The 21427-nt window shown below is 43.1% G+C and overlaps 1 protein-coding gene across 2 annotated transcripts; it reads left to right on the top strand.

The window, feature by feature from the left end:
- Positions 1–697: 697 nt before the first annotated feature.
- On the top strand, positions 698–15697 carry LOC135545466 (E3 ubiquitin-protein ligase synoviolin-like). Of its 2 annotated transcripts, none has more exons than XM_064973096.1 (16): positions 698–774; positions 1558–1703; positions 1805–1897; positions 2217–2369; positions 2538–2586; positions 3215–3318; positions 3500–3626; positions 5711–5810; positions 6131–6196; positions 6373–6489; positions 7619–7779; positions 11819–11950; positions 12206–12343; positions 12523–12706; positions 12823–12935; positions 13344–15697. In XM_064973096.1, exons 2-16 carry the CDS (start codon positions 1572–1574, stop codon positions 13541–13543), a joined length of 1869 nt encoding a protein of 622 aa, XP_064829168.1. In that variant the 5' UTR covers positions 698–774; positions 1558–1571; the 3' UTR covers positions 13544–15697. The 2 variants fall into 2 exon arrangements, with proteins under 2 accessions (XP_064829168.1, XP_064829167.1); XM_064973095.1 differs by having other exon boundaries at positions 719–962.
- Positions 15698–21427: the final 5730 nt, after the last annotated feature.

Here is a 21427-nt window from a genome sequence, read left to right as displayed (position 1 = left end):
CGATGCTTGTCGATTCTCTGGACATATGTTCAAGTGGCTCTGTATTAATTAACCATTTTGTGCCCTCTTTAATTTTTTTTTTTTTTTTGGGGGGGGGTCCTGTGTAGGGTACAGTTTCTGGCATTCTGATATATGATCAACTTCATTAGCGCAATGTGAACTTGTAATGGGCAACAATTACAATTTATTTAGCTGCTATTTTTTACGTTGTCCCTGCTTGCCTGTTAGGACAACATCTATAGAAAAACCTGCATTGGTGTGTACCTTTTATGATGCTGAAATGTAAGGGTTGCGCCACTACAATCATTACGGTTAATAAAACCCATTTGATTGGTGGTAGGAAGGCAACTTGCCAGATCCCCATAGGTAAATGATTTCTGCTTCATCTATTGGTCCGTTTTTTTTTTTTTTTGTACCGCATGTCTACTAAAAGATGGTCTATTAACGGTCACCAGGGTACACAAATCCAATGCTAAAACGCCACCGGGGTACGCCGGTGTGAAAACCCATGCACTCCCATTGAGGACCGTTAGTTAACTAGCTATTAGCTACAACACTGACAGAAATTCTTCAGGTTGAGTGTCACAATTTATATTGTAATATTACGCCAGTTAACTTGCTATTCCAACAGATTTGTGTTTTTCTCCGTTTCATCATCCCCTTGAATGGCTGGATTTACCTAATTTGGATTTCCCCGGAAGTGACGTGGCAACTCGGAAGAGCAAGCCGAAGAAACACGTATCCGAGAGACTCAGGCGTCTATTGGCACCTGGGGTGTATATATATATATATGTTAGTAAACTAGACAGCAGAAATGTTCTGAAGAATGGGAACTGAATTGGTCGTGATATAGTTTAAGTCGATATATATATATATTTGTTATCCTAGTGAACGCCCTCAATCAAGGCGTTTGGAACAAAACTCCGCAAGTTCATTTCTTGGCTAAAACGCCATCGGAAACCGTGAGTAGCTAACGTCAGCAAGGTAGCTAGCTAGTTGTCCAAATTAGTTTCGTACTTCAGTGACAGTAGTACAGCTAGGTAACGTTAGCTAAACTAGCTGGGTATGCAGAGAGAACAGTCCCTTCCAGGCCAGATTAGTTTACACAACCCTTCAACTACACTCTTAACTAGCTAAGTATTAGCTTTATGTGGCTGAGTTGAATATGGTACTAGTATGTTAAACTAGCCTGTCTTATTTACTTGCCAACCGATACGTCTACCCAGCTTGATAGATACTTGGCATTTCAACAATGCAGGATTTAGTTTAAGCGAAATTAAAGCTAAATCAAAATGAGTGAATATGTAATTTTGTTGATGTCAAGTGTCAATCTAGTTATATCATTGCTCTCTGTTTACACTTGCCCCCTAGGCAGCTGTCAACATGCATGTATATATTCACTGGCTGTTAGTTAGCTAGCGAGTTGTAAGGAAACAATTGGACAATTTCCACATTGGATTGTCCAACGACCAGGATTATGAAACGTGAAGGTCCTCGCCTACTCTATGTTCTGATTGCCTGACTGTGTTGCCCTGTCGTTCTACCACACCGCTGTAGATATTGCCTGCACCATGGTGCGTGCAGCGCTGGTGACTGCCACCAGTCTGGCTCTGACTGGCGCTGTGATTGCCCATGCCTACTTTCTCAAACACCAGTTCTACCCCACTGTGGTCTACCTCACCAAGAGTAGCCCCAGTATGGCAGTGAGTACACACTAGTTCTCTACATTCCCCTGTTTGATTGACATGTTTATCAGATGTATGGTCTGTAACGTGGCTTTCCCTCCCTCTCCTCTTCGTGTCAGGTGTTGTACATCCAGGCGTTTGTGTTGGTGTTCCTGTTGGGAAAGTTCATGCGTAAAATCTTCTTTGGGCAGCTGAGAGCTGCAGAGATGGAGGTATGGACCAATGATATGTTATTTCAGTATTTGTTTACCTCCTGTTTGTTTTGCTAGGGTTCTAGATCTGTGTTGTTCAATGAACTACCACTGGACTTCTATGTAATTCTGTTAATGCTTACGCCTGTGTTGCAACCATTATACACTCAACACACAGCTGAGCCAAGCTGTGTTGTCTTGGTTACGCATTCACCATATTCACTAGACTCGTGCCAGAAAGGAAAATCTGAAAATAAAATGTCAAAGCCAGTACACGTTTGGGTCAGTATGACAGTGTTTTAAAAGGTTATCACTAAAATTCACCTTCCTCTCCGTTAAGCATCTGATAGAGCGATCCTGGTATGCTGTCACAGAGACGTGTCTGGCCTTTACCGTGTTCAGGGATGACTTCTCTCCCCGCTTCGTAGGCCTCTTCACCCTGCTGCTCTTCATCAAGTGCTTCCACTGGCTGGCTGAGGACAGGGTGGACTTTGTGAGAGGCTGTTACATGTTAAACACATTTGTATAGATATTTCACATGGTTAAGACATTGAGTTTACCCTACCCTTTAAACATGTTTACCATCCATAAAGTTGCAATGAATGTGAAAGGAAAGCACATGTCTGTCTGTTCTGATGGTATTTTCCCACCTCTCACTCAGATGGAGAGAAGTCCTAATATATCCTGGGTCTTCCACTTCAGGGTGTTATGTGAGTAATATCTCTTCAAGGTGTTAAAGGCCCACTCAGTGATTTAAAATACCTTGTAATGGGCCCTTCAGTGGTTTACAGTATGTGTAATGCCTGGGCGGCAGGGTAGCCTAGTGGTTAGAGTGTTGAACTAGTAACTGAAAGGTTGCAAGTTCGAATCCCCGAGCTGACAAGGTACAAATCTGTCATTCTGCCCCTGAACAGGCAGTTAACCCACTGTTCCTCGGCCGTCATTGAAAATAAGAATTTGTTCTTAACTGACTTGCCTAGTAAAATAAAGGTAAAATAAAATGCCATTCTTTTAATTGACCCTATAGTGTGTATATCAGTACCTAATTGTTACTACTTATTGGAGTGTGACTGATTTATTCACAGATGTGAAACTGGTGTTTTTTTAGGACCAAGTGTGTTTCTTAAATTAATATGCAAATATATCAGACTGTTGCACCTGGTCCTGGATGCACATCATTTAAACTGAAACATGGACCTTGAAACTTGATAACACAACTGGCATATCTTGGCAAGAACCTCAGGGCCTATACTAGTGTGTTTAGTCAAAATGACTGGTAGGCATGGACAGAAACCCACTGACTGTCATTTTATCTAAATCATTGCATCTCTCACCTAGCTCTGATGTTGTTGCTGGGAGTCCTGGACTTCCTGTTTGTCAACCATGCCTGTCACAGTATCATCACACGAGGGGCCTCTGTCCAGCTGGTCTTTGGATTTGAGGTTTGTAAAACTATATGTTGCCATTTTTGAATTCCAGTCATATGTGATGCTTTATTGGTACATGCGTGCCACATTTAAAAAAAAAAAAAAAAGTAATATTTGTTGACTTGATGAATCTAAGCAGTTGGTAATAATTCAGCGCACTTCTCTTCTTTCCAAAATAATAACTGTTGTTGTTTAGTATGCCATCCTGATGACAATGGTGTTCACCACCTTCATCAAGTACACCCTCCACACTGTTGACCTCCAGAGTGACAACCCCTGGGACAACAAAGCAGTCTACATGCTCTACACTGAGCTCTTCACTGGTATGATACCTGTATCACTAAATATATTCTACACTGGTATGATACCTGGTATCACTAAATATATTCTACACTGGTATGATACCTGGTATCACTAAATATATTCTACACTGGTATGATACCTGGTATCACTAAATATATTCTACACTGGTATGATACCTGGTATCACTAAATATATTCTACACTGGTATGATACCTGGTATCACTAAATATACTCTACACTGGTATGATACCTGGTATCACTAAATATACTCTACGCTGGTATGATACCTGGTATCACTAAATATACTCTACGCTGGTATGATACCTGGTATCACTAAATATACTCTACGCTGGTATGATACCTGGTATCACTAAATATACTCTACGCTGGTATGATACCTGGTATCACTAAATATACTCTACGCTGGTATGATACCTGGTATCACTAAATATACTCTATGCTGGTATGATACCTGGTATCACTAAATATACTCTACGCTGGTATGATACCTGGTATCACTAAATATACTCTACGCTGGTATGATACCTGGTATCACTAAATATACTCTATCCACATTAAGCCACATTTCAGAAAATGAAAAGCATGTTCATTGAACATGGTCACTTAGAAATGTCCTTGTTTTTTAAAGAAAATATTTTTTTGGGGTGTCCATTTAAAATAACATTAAATTGATCATAAATACAGCGTAGACATTGTTAATGTTGTAAATGACTATTGTAGCTGGAAAAGGATGGTTTATGAAATATCTACATATGATACCTGGTATCACTAAAGGCCCATTATCAGCAAATCATCACTCTTGATGTTCACAAATGGAACGCTGTGATACCTGCACTAATCCAGGTTTATCATTTTAAAAGGCTAATTGATCATTAGAAAATCATTTTGCAATTATGTTAGCACAGCTGAAAACTGTTGTGCTGCTTAAAGAAGCATTAAAACTGTCCTTTCGACGAGTTGAGTATCTGGAGCATCAGCATTTGTGGGTTCGACTACAGGCTCAAAGTGGCCAAGAAACAAATAACTTTCTTCTGAAACTATATTCTTGTTCTGAGAAATGAAGGCTATTCCATGTGAGAAATTGCCAAGAAACTGAAGATCCCAGTTGAGGTCTTGTGAGGCATCTGTTTCTCAAACTAGACACTAAGGTACTTGTCCTCTTGCTCAAAAGGATGGTTTATGAAATATCACATAGGCGGGGCCTCCCAACCATCACTCTTGTATTCTGGTTAGAAACAGTTTACGTTTATCATTTAAAAGGCATTATCATTTAAAATCATTTAATTATGTTAGACAGCTGAAAACTGTATCCAGAGCATTAAAACTTACAAATTGGTGAATTCACCTTCTGACATCCAGTGGAACAGCCAAATAACTTTACAAACTAGTGCATCTAAATCATTTAATGTGGGGGGGTGAGAAGTTGAGGTCTTGTGAGATGAAGATCCCAGTTGAGGTCTTGCACTGTTTCCAATCCTAGGTATTCCTCTTGAAGAGGTGGGGTTTCAGGTGTCTCCGGAAGGTGGTGATTGACTCCGTTGTTCTGTGAAGGGAGTAGTACACAGCGTTGTACGGCAGCTTCATTAAATAGTACCTGCAAAACACCCATCTCAACGTCAACAGTGAAGAGGCGATTCCGGGATGCTGGCCTTCTAGGCAGAGTTGCAAAGAAAAGGCCATATGTCAGACTGGCTAATAAAAAGAACACACAGTCTGAGATATGGCTTTTTCTTTGCAACTCTGCCTAGAAGACAAGCATCTGACTTGCCTCTTCACTGTTGACTTTGAGACTGGTGTTTTGCGGGTACTATTTAATGAAGCTTCCAGTTGAGGACTTGTGAGGCGTCTGTTTCTCAAAACAGACACTCTAATGTACTTGTCCTCTTGCTCAGTTGTGCACCGGAGCCTCCCACTCCTCTCTCTATTCTAGAGCTCCAGTTTCTTGGCGGTTTCTTGCATGGAATAGCCTGAGAAATGTTTTTGCCAAGTGACCCCAAACTTTTGTGTGGGTGTATATATCTCACACACACACTGAAGTGGGATACTTAAGACATTAACCCCCCCCTCCCCCCCCCCCCCCCAGGTTTCATCAAGGTCCTCCTGTACATGGCGTTCATGACCATCATGATAAAGGTGCACACCTTCCCCCTATTCGCCATCCGGCCCATGTACCTGGCTATGAGGTGAGCAACACAGCTGCTCTAAACCCTAAAATAAAGATACCATTCTAAATTCTTAGACCTGGAAGCCAGGGCTCTCCTGAAGACTCCATATGGCCAACAGATTGTCTTCTCTTATCGTTTTGTTGTTATTAGAGGCAGGGCTCTCCTGAAGACTCCATATGGCCAACAGATTGTCTTCTCTTATCGTTTTGTTGTTATTAGAGGCAGGGCTCTCCTGAAGACTCCATATGGCCAACAGATTGTCTTCTCTTATCGTTTTGTTGTTGTTAGAGGCAGGTGTAACCATTAGAACACTTGAATGTCTGGATTCTATTCTTTAGGCAGTTCAAGAAAGCTGTTACCGATGCAATCATGTCCCGGCGAGCTATCCGCAACATGAATACACTGTGAGTGTGCTATGCATCTTTTTTATTTTTTATTTTGTGTCTCCACAATGGAAAAAAATAATAATAATAATCATTCCTCTTACCATATTCATCATTTTCTTAGGATGAATATTATTTTTTAAATCAACATTGATGGACTAGTCCCCATGGTCTATTAACTCTGTGTATCTCTGCAGTTACCCAGATGCCACTCCTGAAGATCTGCTGGCTTCAGACAATGTGTGTATCATCTGTCGTGAAGAGATGGTGGCTGGAGCCAAGAAACTTCCCTGCAACCATATCTTCCACGCAAGGTATTTTATGGATACTACTATACTATTCCTGTTCTAGACAGACTAGACAAATGTTAAAAAAATATACATACATACATACTATACTATTCCTGTTTTAGACAGAATGGTATCAGAAAGTAGAATATATATATATATATATATTTATTTTTTTTTTTAAACATTTGTCTAGTCATATGGGGCGGCAGGGTAGCCTAGTGGTTAGAGCGTTGGACTAGTAACCGGAAGGTTGCAAGTTCAAATCCCCGAGCTGACAAGGTATAAATCTGTACGTTTGCCCCTGAACAGGCAGTTAACCTATTTTACATTTGTCTGTATATTGAAAATAAGAATTTGTTCTTAACTGACTTGCCTGGTTAAATAAAGGTAAAATTAAAAATATGAATACATTTCATCACCATTTCTGTCCCATTAGTGTTTTTGCTGGTCCTGTTGGTGTTCTGCTTTTTATATCACCAACTCTGTGTAGCTAACTAACCGTTTCCTTCATTTTGTGTCCCAGTTGCCTTGGCTCCTGGTTCCAGAGACTCTGTGTAGCTAACTAACCGTTTCCTTCATTTTGTGTCCCAGTTGCCTTCGCTCCTGGTTCCAGAGACTCTGTGTAGCTAACTAACCGTTTCCTTCATTTTGTGTCCCAGTTGCCTTGGCTCCTGGTTCCAGAGGTACTCTGTGTAGCTAACAGGCAGTTAACCCACTTTCCTTCATTTTGTGTCCCAGTTGCCTTGGTTAAATGGTTCCAGAACTCTGTAGCTAACTCACCATTTCTGTCCCATCATTTTTTGTGTCCCAGTTGGTGTTCTGCTCCTGGTTCCAGAGACTCTGTGTAGCTAACTAACCGTTTCCTTCATTTTGTATCCCAGTTGCCTTGGCTCCTGGTTCCAGAGACTCTGTGTAGCTAACTAACCGTTTCCTTCATTTTGTATCCCAGTTGCCTTGGCTCCTGGTTCCAGAGACTCTGTGTAGCTAACTAACCGTTTCCTTCATTTTGTGTCCCAGTTGCCTTCGCTCCTGGTTCCAGAGACTCTGTGTAGCTAACTAACCGTTTACTTCATTTTGTGTCCCAGTTGCCTTGGCTCCTGGTTCCAGAGACTCTGTGTAGCTAACTAACCGTTTCCTTCATTTTGTGTCCCAGTTGCCTTCGCTCCTGGTTCCAGAGACAGCAGACGTGTCCTACATGTCGTATGGATGTCCTCCGGGCCTCTAACCCCAACCAGCCTCCCGCCCCAGCGCCTGCCCAGCCTCCTGCCCCGGCAGCACCTGTCAACGCCCCTGTCCCTGGTCCACCTGGGAACGGTGGGTAGCACCACACAGAACAACGGCAAATGTAGTTTCATTCTTTGATTTAAAAAAAAAAAACATTTATTTTAGTGTAATTTATTAACCCCTCTTTGGAGGAAAAATAGTCACTTTTTTTGGGACAGCTTTTCTGCTATGATACTGTTATATAAAGCAGTCACATAACAATAATACATTACCAAACATCAACATCCCACCTATCACGTATAGACCTCAGCTCTTTAATACCACCTCTCAGCCTCTCTCAGCCCATCCCACCTATCACCAATAGACCTCGGCAGGGTAGCCTAGTGGTTAGAGCGTTGGACTAGTAGCCGGAAAGTTGCAAGTTCAAATCCCAGAGCTGACAAGGTAAAAATCTGTCGTTCTGCCCCTGAACAGGCAGTTAACCTGTTCCTAGGCAGTCATTGAAAATAAGAATTTGTTCTTAACTGACTTGCCAAGTTAAATAAAGGTAAAATAAAAATATAAATAAAAAAATCCCACCTCTCAAAAAGACCTCAGCTCTTTAATCCCATCACCTCTCAGCCCATTCCCCAATCCCCTCAGCCCCACCCCTCAGCCTCTCAGCCCATTCCACCCCCAATATCACCTTTAATCCCAGGCCATCCCACCTATCAGACTCTTTTAATCCCACCCCTCAGCCATTTATCTTTCAATTGTGCTGTGATGTTTTACATAATTTACATCAAATGTACCTTCCTAATCATATAGTATCCACAGATTGTGAGCTAAAGATGAAAACCTTTCCTACGAGTATTATGTCATTTATTGACTGACTTTCCAGATCGCCCGACCCTGCTATTTGTAAGATTAACTTGAAGTGCATGTTGAAATGTTTATATAATAGTTTAACTGGGAATAACTCAGTGTTGAATCAAGTGTAGGTTTTTTTTTGTGTGTACCAGTTCATGTGCCATGGAATCGGTACATCGCAAATCTCTTCCCATTTATTTTGCAACCTGAATGACACAGCTGTCAACATTTTTGTCCTCAAATGAAACCGGTATATTTTAATTTCAGCCAATTAGTATCGTTTAATATATAGCAAACAAGGTCCCTCGTTTCAGGTAGTTACTAGATATGTGATATGAACCGAGTAATGGTTTGATGATATTACTAGATATGTGATAGGAACCTAGTAATGGTTTGATGAAGTTTCTAGATACACCACATACAAAACTGCTTGTCGAACATCTCATTCCAAAATCATGGGCATTAATATGGAGTTGGACCATTTTGCTGCTATAAACAGCCTCCACTCTTCTGGGAAGGCTTTCCACTAGATGTTGGAACATTGCTGTGGGGACTTGCTTCCATTCAGCCACAAGAGCATTAGTGAGGTCGGGCACTGATGTTGGGGGATTAGGCCTGGCTCGCAGTCAGCTTTCCAATTCATCCCAAAGGTTTTAGATGGGGTTGAGGTCAGGGCTCTGTGCAGGCCAGTCAAGTTCTTCCACACCAAGCTCGACAAAAATTCTGTATGGACCTTGCTTCTTTGTGCACGGGGGCATTGTCATGCTGAAACAGGAAAGGGCCTTCCCCAAACTGTTGCCACAAAGTTGTAAGCACAGAATCGTCTAGAATGTCATTGTATGCTGTAGCGTTAATATTTCCCTTCACTGGAACTTAGGGGCAAAGCCAGAACCATAAAAAACAGCCTCAGACCATTATTCCTCCTCCACCAAACATTACAGTTGGCACTATGCATTGGGGCAGGTAGCGTTCTCCTGGCATCCACCAAACCCAGATTTGATGTTGGACTGCCAGATGAAGCGTGATTCATCACTCCAGAGAACGCGTTTCCACTGCTCCAGAGTCCAATGGCGGCGAGCTTTACACCACTCCAGCCAACGCTTGACATTGAGCATGGTGATCTTAGGCTTGTGTACGACTGCTCGGCCATGGAAACCCATTTCATGAAGCTCCAGATGAACAGTTATTGTACTGACGTTGCTTCCAGAGACAGTTTGGATCTCTGTAGTGAGAGTTGCAACCGAGAACAGACCATTGTTATGTGTTTAAGCACTCTGCGGTCCTGTTCTGTGAGCTTGTGTAACCTACCACTTTGCAGCTGAGCCGTTGTTGCTCCTAGACGTTTCCACTTCACAATAACAATACTTACAGTTGACCTGGGCATCTCTAGCAGGGCAGAAATTTGACGAACTGACTTGTTGGAAAGATGGCATCTTATGACGGTGCCACGTTGAAAGTAACTGAGCTCTCCAGTAAGGCCATTTTACTTCCAATGTTTGTCTATGGAGATTGCATGGCTGTATGCCCGACTTTATACACCTATCAGCAACGGGTGAGGCTGAAATAGCCAAATCCACAAATTTGAAGGGACGTTCACATACACTACATGGCCAAAAGTATCTAATACTAACCTAGTAATGGTTTCAGGAAGTTACTGTGTATCTGACACTAACCTAGTAATTTATTTATTTTTTATTTTATTTCACCTTTATTTAACCAGGTAGGCAAGTTGAGAACAAGTTCTCATTTACAATTGCGACCTGGCCAAGATAAAGCAAAGCAGTTCGACACAAACAACGACAGTTACACATGGAGTAAAACAAACATACAGTATAAACAAGTCTATATACGATGTGAGCAAATGAGGTGAGATAAGGGAGGTAAAGGCAAAGAGGCCATGGTGGCAAACTAAATACAAAATGGCAAGTAAAACACTGGAATGGTAGATTTGCAGTGGAAGAATGTGCAAAGTAGAGAGAAATAATGGGGTGCAAAGGAGCTAAATAAATTTTATTAAATACAGTAGGGAAAGAGGTAGTTGTTTGGGCTAAATTATAGGTGGACTATGTACAGGTGCAGTAATCTTTGAGCTGGTCTGACAGTTGGTGCCTAAAGCTAGTTAGGGAGATAAGTGTTTCCAGTTTCAGAGATTTTTGTAGTTTGTTCCAGTCATTGGCAGCAGAGAACTGGAAGGAGAGGCGGCCAAAGAAAGAATTGGTTTTGGGGGTGACTAGAGAGATATACCTGCTGGAGCGTGTGCTACAGGTGGGAGATGCTATGGTGACCAGCGAGCTGAGATAAGGGGGGACTTTACCTAGCAGGGTCTTGTAGATGACATGGAGCCAGTGGGTTTGGCGGCGAGTATGAAGCGTGGGCCAGCCAACGAGAGCGTACAGGTCGCAATGGTGGGTAGTATATGGGGCTTTGTTGAAAAAAAAGGATTGCACTGTGATAGACTGCATCCAATTTGTTGAGTAGGGTATTGGAGGCTATTTTGTAAATGACATCGCCGAAGTCGAGGATTGGTAGGATGGTCAGTTTTACAAGGGTATGTTTGGCAGCATGAGTGAAGGATGCTTTGTTGCGAAAAAGGAAGCCAATTCTAGATTTAACTTTGGATTGGAGATGTTTGATATGGGTCTGGAAGGAGAGTTTACAGTCTAACCAGACACCTAAGTATTTGTAGTTGTCCACGTATTCTAAGTCAGCCGTCCAGAGTAGTGATGTTGGACAGGCGGGCAGGTGCAGGTAGCGATCGGTTGAAGAGCATGCATTTAGTTTTACTTGTATTTAAGAGCAATTGGAGGCCACGGAAGGAGAGTTGTATGGCATTGAAGCTTGCCTGGAGGGTTGTTAACAGTGTCCAAAGAAGGGCCAGAAGTATACACAATGGTGTCGTCTGCGTAGAGGTGGATCAGAGACTCACCAGCAGCAAGAGCAACATCATTGATGTATACAGAGAAGCGTCGGTCCAAGAATTGAACCCTGTGGCACCCCCATAGAGACTGCCAGAGGTCCGGACAGCAGACCCTCCGATTTGACACACTGAACTCTATCAGAGAAGTAGTTGGTGAACCATGCGAGGCAATCATTTGAGAAACCAAGGCTGTCGAGTCTGCCGATGAGGATGTGGTGATTGACAGAGTTGGTAATGGTTTCAGGAAGTTACTGTGTATCTGATAGGAACCTAGTAATAGTTTCATTAAGTTACTAGATATAAACTGGGTTGACTCCCAAGCAAGCAGCTGACTGACATGCGTCTCCCTCTTGTCTCCTCTAGTTGGCCCTGGAATGATGCCCCACTTCCCCCCAGGGCTGTTTCCTTTCTGGGGGCCCTTCCCTGGAGCGGCCCCCCCCGCTGGTGCTGCTGGCACCCCAGGGGCCACAGAGGCAGCTCAGACTCAGGGAGCTGGTGAGTGTCGTTTCTCCTCTCTGGTACTTGGACTGGCCTTTTGACATTCTATTATAATAGCTAGCTATTAACCAATTGAAGAAGTAGTTTCCTGGACCGAGATGACAAAATGCCACATTCAATAGAGATTCTCAATTGAGCATGCTTTTTTGGTCCAGGACTAGACTTCCTCTGGGTCTGGGAGACCAGCCCTAAAGTGTCCATCCTAACATTCTGTGAACATTGAAAGTCATAATTTCTCTTTGTGTGAATCAGGCACCACTGGGGCCAGTACAGTCGGTGCTGCTCCTGCTCCAGGAGGCCCTATGCCTGGGTTCCCCTTCCACTCCTTCCCACCCCCACCATTCCCCTCAGCTCCGTGGCTGACTATGCCACCACCACCTCCACCGTTTGGTAAGAGCTAGAGTCATTCTTACTCCTTCACTTATAAATTAAACCTCCATCATGATATACTGTAGATTGGCCACCATTTTCAACATTCTTATTTACCAAGTTGCCGGGGGGGGGGCTGTTCACAAATCTGTAAGGCGGGCATCTTGAATCACCTTGTCATGCTGTGTGCTCTGTTCCAGTGTCATCCATGCCCCCTCCTCCCCCAGCCCTGTCCACCATGTCAGAGGCTGAGCTGAGGGAGCTGGAGCAGGAGGGCCGTAGAGGCCTGGAGGCCAGACTGCAGTGTCTCCACAACATCCACACTCTGCTGGACGCTGCCATGCTCAACATCGACCAATACCTCACTACCGTCGCCACACTCATGTAATGATGCCTTGTTTTCATTTTTATATGGGGGAAAAACCACATCTTTCTGTAGTGGGTCAACATTTACCTTATTGTTTGGCATATGATTATCATGCTAGTCCTTTGCTCCTCAGTCCTCCTCAGTCAGAAACCAGCAGTGCGGCTGGAGAGGCCAGCGGATCATCTCCTCCCTCCACTAGTGCAGAAACCCAGGAGAACCAGGAGAATGACTCTCAGAGCAGTACAGGTGCAGTGCATTCTTGATTCCCCCCCACATTTTGTTACGTTACAGCCTTATTCTAAAATGGATGAGAAAAAAAAAACCGCTTTTCTACACACAATACCCCATAATGACAAAGCGAAAACTGTTTTTTTTTTAGAAAATGTTGCTAATTTATTTTTAAAAATTAAAAATGTAATGGAAAATGTCAAGTGGTCTGAATACTTACCGAAGGCACTACTAGTGCAGAAACCCAGGAGAATGACTGTCAGGCAAGTCTTCCCATTCACTGACAGATATTGTGAAACAGAATTATTCAGTTAGGAATCCGGACTAGCCGTTAGTGAAATTTTAAAGCGCCATTTAAAAAAATATGTTTTACACTGTAGACACATTTTCTCACTTTAGTTTCACTCCTGTGTCTCTTCTCTCCAGCCGCTGAACCTGAAGCTGTGAATGGGGCCACAGGTTTCTCCCAGCCAGACTCTACCACGTTGGGCGACAGTGAAGACCAGAGGGATGAAGAGGAAGGAGATGAAGAGGAAGTCGGGGAAGACGGAGAGCCCAACCCTTCAGAGCTGAGGCGCCGTCGTCTCCGCAAACTCGAGACCACACCCCCTCCTCCTGACCACTAAAACATGCCAACTGGTGCATTCTGGGAACTGACTTATCAATCAATACATTTGATGACCAATTAATAATTATAGCTATTTTATTTCTCTCCTTTCTCCTCCTGACTGTGTTTTGTGTTTAAACTCAAGACAGCCAAGAGAGAGAGGAGGAAGGACCAACTTGTTGTTCCACAACCTTTTTGTTGGAACACATAAAAGTAAGATTAGAAAAAGAAAATACTACCCGACATCTTATGATCCATGTGCAGGTTGTCTCCCTCCCCCCTCCCGTTTACCCAATACTGAGGAGTCATATTCAACACACAGACCAGACTTCTTCAAAGACACACCTGTCCTGAGACCGGACTTCTTTAAAGACACACCTGTCCTGAGACCAGGCTTCTTTAAAGACACACCTGTCCTGAGACCGGGCTTCTTCAAAGACACACCTGTCCTGAGACCGGGCTTCTTCAAAGACACACCTGTCCTGAGACCGGGCTTCTTCAAAGACACACCTGTCCTGAGACCGGGCTTCTTCAAAGACACACCTGTCCTGAGACCGGGCTTCTTCAAAGACACACCTGTCTTGAGACCAGACTTCTTCAAAGACACACCTGTCCTGAGACCAGACTTCTTCAAAGACACACCTGTCGTGAGACCAGGCTTCTTCAAAGACACACCTGTCCTGAGACCAGGCTTCTTCAAAGACACACCTGTCCTGAGACCAGACTTCTTCAAAGACACACCTGGCCTGAGTTCTTGTTCAGTGACGACAAAGTGAACAGTTTCTAAATCTCAGGTCACTGGTACTTGTCCTTCCAACTGTGAAAGGTTACTTTCTTCTTCTTCTTTCCCCCTTGACTATAAAATTGATCCTCCTTATTGTCCAGCTTGTCAGACCGTGTTACAGGGAGGTCTGACCCATTGACCTAAAGGAAGCAATGTTAAATTTCAATCTGGCTTTGTCTGTAATGGTAAACTATTCCCTATGTAGTGCATAGGTGTCTGGTCCAAGTAGTGCACTACCTAGGCAATAGGTTGCAGCCACAGCGTCCCGAGTGATGGACGACTTAATGCTTTCTCTGGGATATCAAGATTTTGCTGCAGGCGTGAGCATTATAACTTAATAAGAAATTGGGTTGATTTAACCTGTACATACTGTAAAATAAGTTTTACTAGGGATGACCTGTACATACTGCAGAATAAACCATTGAAATGTAACGTTGCTGTTATCAGAGCTCAGCATGCTTGTCTTTTGTCGGTATGTGCTACATGGATGGGTTCACTATCAGGAATAGTCATCTCTGCTGTCCAAGACAGACCAACACGAACTGTACTCCGCTGGTGGGAAAACCTATCGCATCTGTGTTTCCCTTCTTTCATTTTTTTTCACACTTACTGTAGTGGTAGTGTCGGGGCTCTATTCAGTCAATACGTAGCACTGTCGATCCGCTTTGTAGCGCGATTTGACAAAAGGCAATGTTCCCTCAGTCGCAGAGACTGCTTTCACGGTAGATGCTGCGTGTCACGGCTCAAACCTTCATTTTAACGCGGATCTTCAGCGATTTTATTTTTATGGGATTGAATCCAGCCCTAAACTGGGGAAAGGCGCACCAACCTAGAAGAAATGGCCCACTTCAGTATTTTAATTCACATTCGATGTGTTCATTGTAATTATAAGATTAACTACACCGATCTCAGTATATTCCGTTTAAGCTATAAAGCCCCTAGAAAATTCCAGTATAAAATGGATGCCGTTGAGAATGACGAGGGTATTTGTTCCATAAACGCTAAAACAACAAGTGATATCTGATTTTATATAAGTTAACTTCAATGTACTATCACAGAAAATGACAAACGAAACTACGGTCGTCTCTATTACTTATGGAAGTGGTCACACCGACGTTACTTTTAGCTTGCAGGCAAGTAAGGAAACAATACCTGTTAAAAAAAAACTTTTGGTCCTTTCAGAAAAGTTTAAAATAAACTTTCAATAGTGGAATGAATATAGCCTGAGTGTCAGTGTTTGTCCTCTTGCCAACTCTGTTGCTCATTGTCGAGCCAAACATTTGACGTGACAAGGAGTTGACATGAAATAGCACAATCAAGCTAATGAATACAACGGTCAGTTGACAAAACACTGTGACCAATCAAAAGAATAAAACAAGACCCCCCCCCCCACTTTGTAGATGTCAGTCATCTGTTGATCAGATTAAACGTTGCATAGTTACTCTATTCAGTGAGGACGTTCTGAACGTTTTGTTGTTGTTGTTGTGCAAAAATGCATCAGTCTATTGGAATGAGGTATTGACTGTCTGCAGCTGTGAATGGTCAGCAACCTGAGAGAGAGCACTTCAACAGACAGACAGCATTAGGGCCTGTCCAAAATGGCATCCTCTACCTTGTATTGTGCACCATGTCAGATAAGAGGGTCATGTTAGTTCTGTAGTGTTGGTTCTGGTCAGGAGGGTTACTGGAAAAGACGAGAGGTGTCGTCTCCATGATGGATCCATACCAGCTGCTGAAAAGAGACAACAGTGTAAACAGTAAAAAAAAAATAAAAAAACTATTTTTAACGAGGTAAGTCAGTTAAGAATAAATTCTTATTTACAATGACGGCCTAGGAACAGTGGGTTAACGGACAGTTTTCTCAATGACATCTTGCCGATGGCGCTGAATCAATTTAAACCATGTATTTCAGTGATGACTGGTGGGAGGAGCTATAAGAAGGATGGGCTCATTGTAATGGCTGGAATGGAATAAAATGGAACGGAATCAAACGTGGTTTCCATATGTTTGATACGTACCATTAATTCCATTCCAGCCATTACAATGAGCCCGTCCTTATAGCTCCTCCCACCAGCCGCCACTATTTGTATGTTAACTATTATGAATGAAGATCTTTTTAAATTGTTTATTTCACCTTTATTTAACCAGGTAGGCTAGTTAAAAACAAGTTCTCATTTACAATTGCGACCTGGCCAAGATAAAGCAAAGCAGTCACAGAGTTACACATGGAATAAACAAAACATACAGTCAATAATACAGTAGAACAAAAGAAAACAAAAAGTCTATATACAGTGAGTGCAAATGAGGTAAGTTAAGGAAATAAATAGGCCATGGTGGCGAAGTAATTACAATATAGCAATTAAACACTGGAATGGTAGATCGGCAGAAGATGAATGTGCAGGTAGAGATACTGGGGTGCAAAGGAGCAAAATAAATAAATACCAGTATGGGGATGAGGTAGGTAGATAGATGGGCGGTTTACAGATAGGCTAAGTACAGGTGCAGTGATCTATAAAATGCTCTGACAGCTGGTGCTTAAAGCTAGTGAGGGAGATGTGAGTCTCCAGCTTCAGAAATGTTTGCAATTTGTTCCAGTCATGGGCAGCAGAGAACTGTAAGGAAAGACGACCAAAGGAGGAATTGGCTTTGGGGGTGACCAGTGAAATATACCTGCTGGAGCGTGTGCTACGAGTGGGTGCTGCTCTGGTGACCAGTGAGCTGAGATAAGGTGGGGCTTTACCTAGCAGAGACTTGTAGAAAACCTGTAGCCAGTTGGTTTGGCGACGAGTATGAAGCGAGGGCCAACCAACGAGAGCATACAGGTCTCAATGGTGGGTAGTGTATGGGGCTTTGGTGACAAAACGGATGGCACTGTGATAGACTGGTCAGAGATGTTGTCTGGACTCCACTCTGTGATTCTGGGACCACATGAGAACAGGCAGGTTGTAGCATGCTCTACTTGTCAAGAGCAATATTACATCTGCTCCTAGTACTGCAGTCTGGCACACTGTTGTTCCCTGGGGGAAGAAGATACATACCAATCTCCACATAGTACTGATTCAATTGGAACTACTCATTCAATTCAACTCCAAAATAAACTAAATTAACCTCCAGAAATAACTCCGATAATATATTGGTAAAATTCTTTGTTAAAGTTTAATTGACATATTTTGACCATGTATATAGCCTGTGCATGGTCCAGATGATCAGGTATGCTATTAGCAAGAACCACGATCTCCTGTAGCCTAACTGATGCAGCATAGTAGCTATAAATAAATAGACTGAAGCATGGCATTGTCTATCTGTATTGATCCTAATGGGCTAATCATTAGCTAGATCCCAAATTTGATATTTTAACTAGTTAGCATCCTAATGATGAATTTACGTCCTCCCAAAAAACCTGCATAAACACAGTGAATATTAGGTAGGTCTACCTGTTAGGGTAATAGGTCCACTGCCTGAACTTCACACAGAAACCACTGAATGTCACCATTTCCTCCCCAACACTTTCCCTGGTTGCCATTACTCTTGCTCAACGAAAACTGTCACCTGTCTCATCACAATGTTGTTTTTTTTAAATCACTCCCCCAAACATTTTTTGGGAGGTAGGGTGGCGTTTTACCCCGTGTTGCCCTACAATTGACCCATGTTACATTTAACCCCACTCTCCCCTTGCGGGCGTGTTTAAAATAGTTAGTTTTTTTCTCCAGCATCTTACAAACTCTGTCAGCAGCGCTCACAGCCAATTGCAAGTGGTAAAGTGCTTAAAAATGACGCTGCTAAAAACTCCGGGTTTAAAATGGTGCAGTTCGCGCATATTTAGGAGTTGAGAAATAACGTAGTGGAAAGCTGGGAAACCCCACTCTTTAACAAAGGCCATCAGAACGTCTGTTTTCCCCGCGATTGCATGAATTGTTGTGCATGGACTGCTTGTCAGAAGGCAGGTTTCCCTTCCTTTGGAACTCGTAACTTTAAATGCGCCTCGAGAGGAATATTTCTCTGACATAGAACACACAACAAGACAACTAGGGAGTGGTGTAAAGTACTTAAGAAAAAATACTTTAAAGCACTACTTTAAGTAGTACTTCACTATTTATAATTTTGACATGTTTTACTTCACTACATTCCTAAAGAAATGTATGTACTTTTTATTCCCATACATTTTCCCTAACAACTAAATATTGCTCCCAGCGTTGATCAAAGGTCAGAACGCTTATATTCCCGATCTGAGTGCGTTTTAATAGTCCCTGCCCTCTGTCCAAACGAGTTGAATCATTAGGTTCGCCTGCGCCAACCGGATTTGCCTCCCGGATTTGTCTGTTGGCAGCACATTCATCTCTCTCTCTAACGGCTCTCCGCCCTCTCGCAGCCCAGGCGGAGGGCCTGAGGTGTGAAACGAACGACCCCAGCTCGGAGTCAGTTCAAGGAGGCAACAAGAGGCGCTGCTGACAGTGTTTGTAAGATGCTGGAAAAAAATACTATTTTAAAACCGCCCGCAATTTCTGAGGTGTCTACAGACATCCTGCAAACAAACAAAAGTCGACACTTGGAGCTTGAGAGTGCACAACTGGTAAATAGTCGCTTATAGATATGCCAGTCAGTCAGGTGGCCAGCTGCACCTGTGTGAAGTTTGACACAATAAGGATTAGACACAATAGTGGAATTTGGACTAGATTGGAATGTTGGTTGTTGGTTGGAATGTTGTTATGTTGTTATATAACTTACAAATAAATACAATAATTAATACATTTTACAATAAACAGACAAATTGTTCAAATCCCACTGTGGATTTATTAGACAGCATAATTGCATTGGGGGCATACATACTGTATATGCACTGTATAGCCTTACCTGTGGAGTGTGCACCCATTAAATGGGGTATTAGCCGGGTGACAACTATGTAGATTTTACACAAATATTAGCGTCTTAGCTCACTGAAATTAGTCATATTAGCTCAGTCTGCCTGCCAGCCTGTTTGTCTGTCTGTCTGCCTGTCTGTCCATCTGTTGGCCTGTATGCGGGAGAGATAGGAGGGAGAGGGCGAGAGAGATGAGAGGAGGGGGAGGCAGGGAAAGGAGGGTCGAGAGAATGGGGGGAGGGGGAGAGTGGGGGAGGTGGAGAGAAGGGGATGAGGAATGGGGAAAGAGTGGGAGGAGAGGGTGAGAGAGATGAGAGGAGGGAGGGAAAAATAATGGAAGGGCAGGATGGAGAGAGAGAGAAGGGAGAGGGGGAGAGAGGGAATCAACAGCCAGACGAGGTGGTAGAGAAGTCGGAGAGTGAGAGAGGGGAGAGGGAGAGTCAACAGCCAGACAAGAGGTGTGAGAGGGGAAGGAGGAGAGTGAGAGAGATAAGAGGAGGGGGAGGCAGGGAAAGAAGGAGGGAGAGAGAAGGGGGAGAGTGAGTGAAGGAGGGATGGGGAGAGAGAGGAGGGAAGGGGGAGAGTGGGTGAAGGAGGGATGGGAGAGAGAGGGAGGGAAAGAAAGAGAGAGAGCAAAGGGGAAGAGTGAGGGATGGAGGGTGAGAGAAGAGAATGAGGGTTGGATAAGGTAGAGAGAGACAGACAGACATACAAACATACAAACATACATACATACATACATACACACATACATACATACATACATACATACATACATACATACATACATACATACATACATACATACATACATACATACACACACACACACACACACACACACACACACACACACACACACACACACACACACACACACACACACACACACACACATACATACATACATACATACATACATACATACATACACACACACACACACACACACGCACACACGCACATACGTACATACGTAAACAGGAAAAAGATCATCCCTGTGACATCTTTTCCCATTGACTGCAATGTATTGAGGAAAACAATTTACCTTTTTACAAAAACATGTCAGGGTGACATTTTCCTATGATATCATGTTGCGTTACCCTATTGAACCATTGACAACTTTTTCCATTCCTTTCTTTTTTTTGTGACCAAATCTTTATAAATAGTTTTTTATTTTCTTGTTTGGGGGTGGGGAGCTAAAGGCTCAACACACACATATAAAAATCTAATCATCTAATTCTCCGTCCGTTTATTACTGATGCCTGAGTGGGTCTGGAAAGAGTAGGGTCGTGTTCATTAGGGCACACAACGGAAAACATTTTAATTTGTTTCACTATGGAAATTGGGTGTTTCTTATCGGACAAGTCCAGGGACAAGTCCGTCCCTGTTTCAGTCTGTATTCTTCCATTTTCCAGTAACTGCAGAGTAACTGCAGTGCTCCCATTCCTCACGTTTCACTCAACAAGGGGAAGGCAGTTCTCTCTTACATGGGTGGAACGTTGTTAGAGGCTGGAGCGAAATGCAGCTTTAAATAAATGAAAAGGCATGTTGGAGGAGCCTTTGTCTGTCGTACTCAGCCTATATGTGCTACCCAAGAGTATTGGCTGGATGCACTAAGGAGTGGTAATGCTTCTCTATCTGTCTCGCTCTGTCTCTCTGTCTCTCTGTCTGTCTTGTCTGTCAGTGTGTGTGTACAATTGGACTTTTCCTCGGATCCCTTTTACTCTCTCTTATCTCTCTCTGTACACTTGGCTTTGCATCGGTCCTCATCTCTGTACTCTTTTCTTCATCACGTGTTGAATGTCTTATGAAATGTGATTTTCGTTTGATAGGGTTTCCTTTTAAATAACTTGTATTCATATGATTCTGCCATTCTTCTCTGCAGATCCTCTCAAGCTCTGTCAGGTTGGATGGGGATTGTCGCTGCACAGCTATTTCCAGGTCTCTCCAGAGATCGGGTTCAAGTCCAGGCTCTGACTGGGCCACTCCAGGACATTCAGATACTTGTCTCAAAGCCACTCCTGCGTTATCTTGGCTGTGTCTTAGGGTTGTTATCCTGTTGGAAGGTGAACCTTCACCCCAGTCTGAGGTACTGAGCGCTCTGGAGCAGGTTTTCATCAAGGATTTCTCGGTACTTTGCTCCGTTCATCTTTGCCTCGATCCTGACTAGTCTCCCAGTCCCTGCCGCTGAAAAACATCCCCACATCATGATGCTGCCACCACCATGCTTCACCATAGGGATGGTGCCAGGTTTCCTC

The sequence above is a fragment of the Oncorhynchus masou genome, chromosome 9, assembly GCF_036934945.1.
Source record: "Oncorhynchus masou masou isolate Uvic2021 chromosome 9, UVic_Omas_1.1, whole genome shotgun sequence".
Taxonomy (NCBI): Eukaryota; Metazoa; Chordata; class Actinopteri; order Salmoniformes; family Salmonidae; genus Oncorhynchus; species Oncorhynchus masou.
This window is presented reverse-complemented; position numbering and strand designations above follow the sequence as displayed.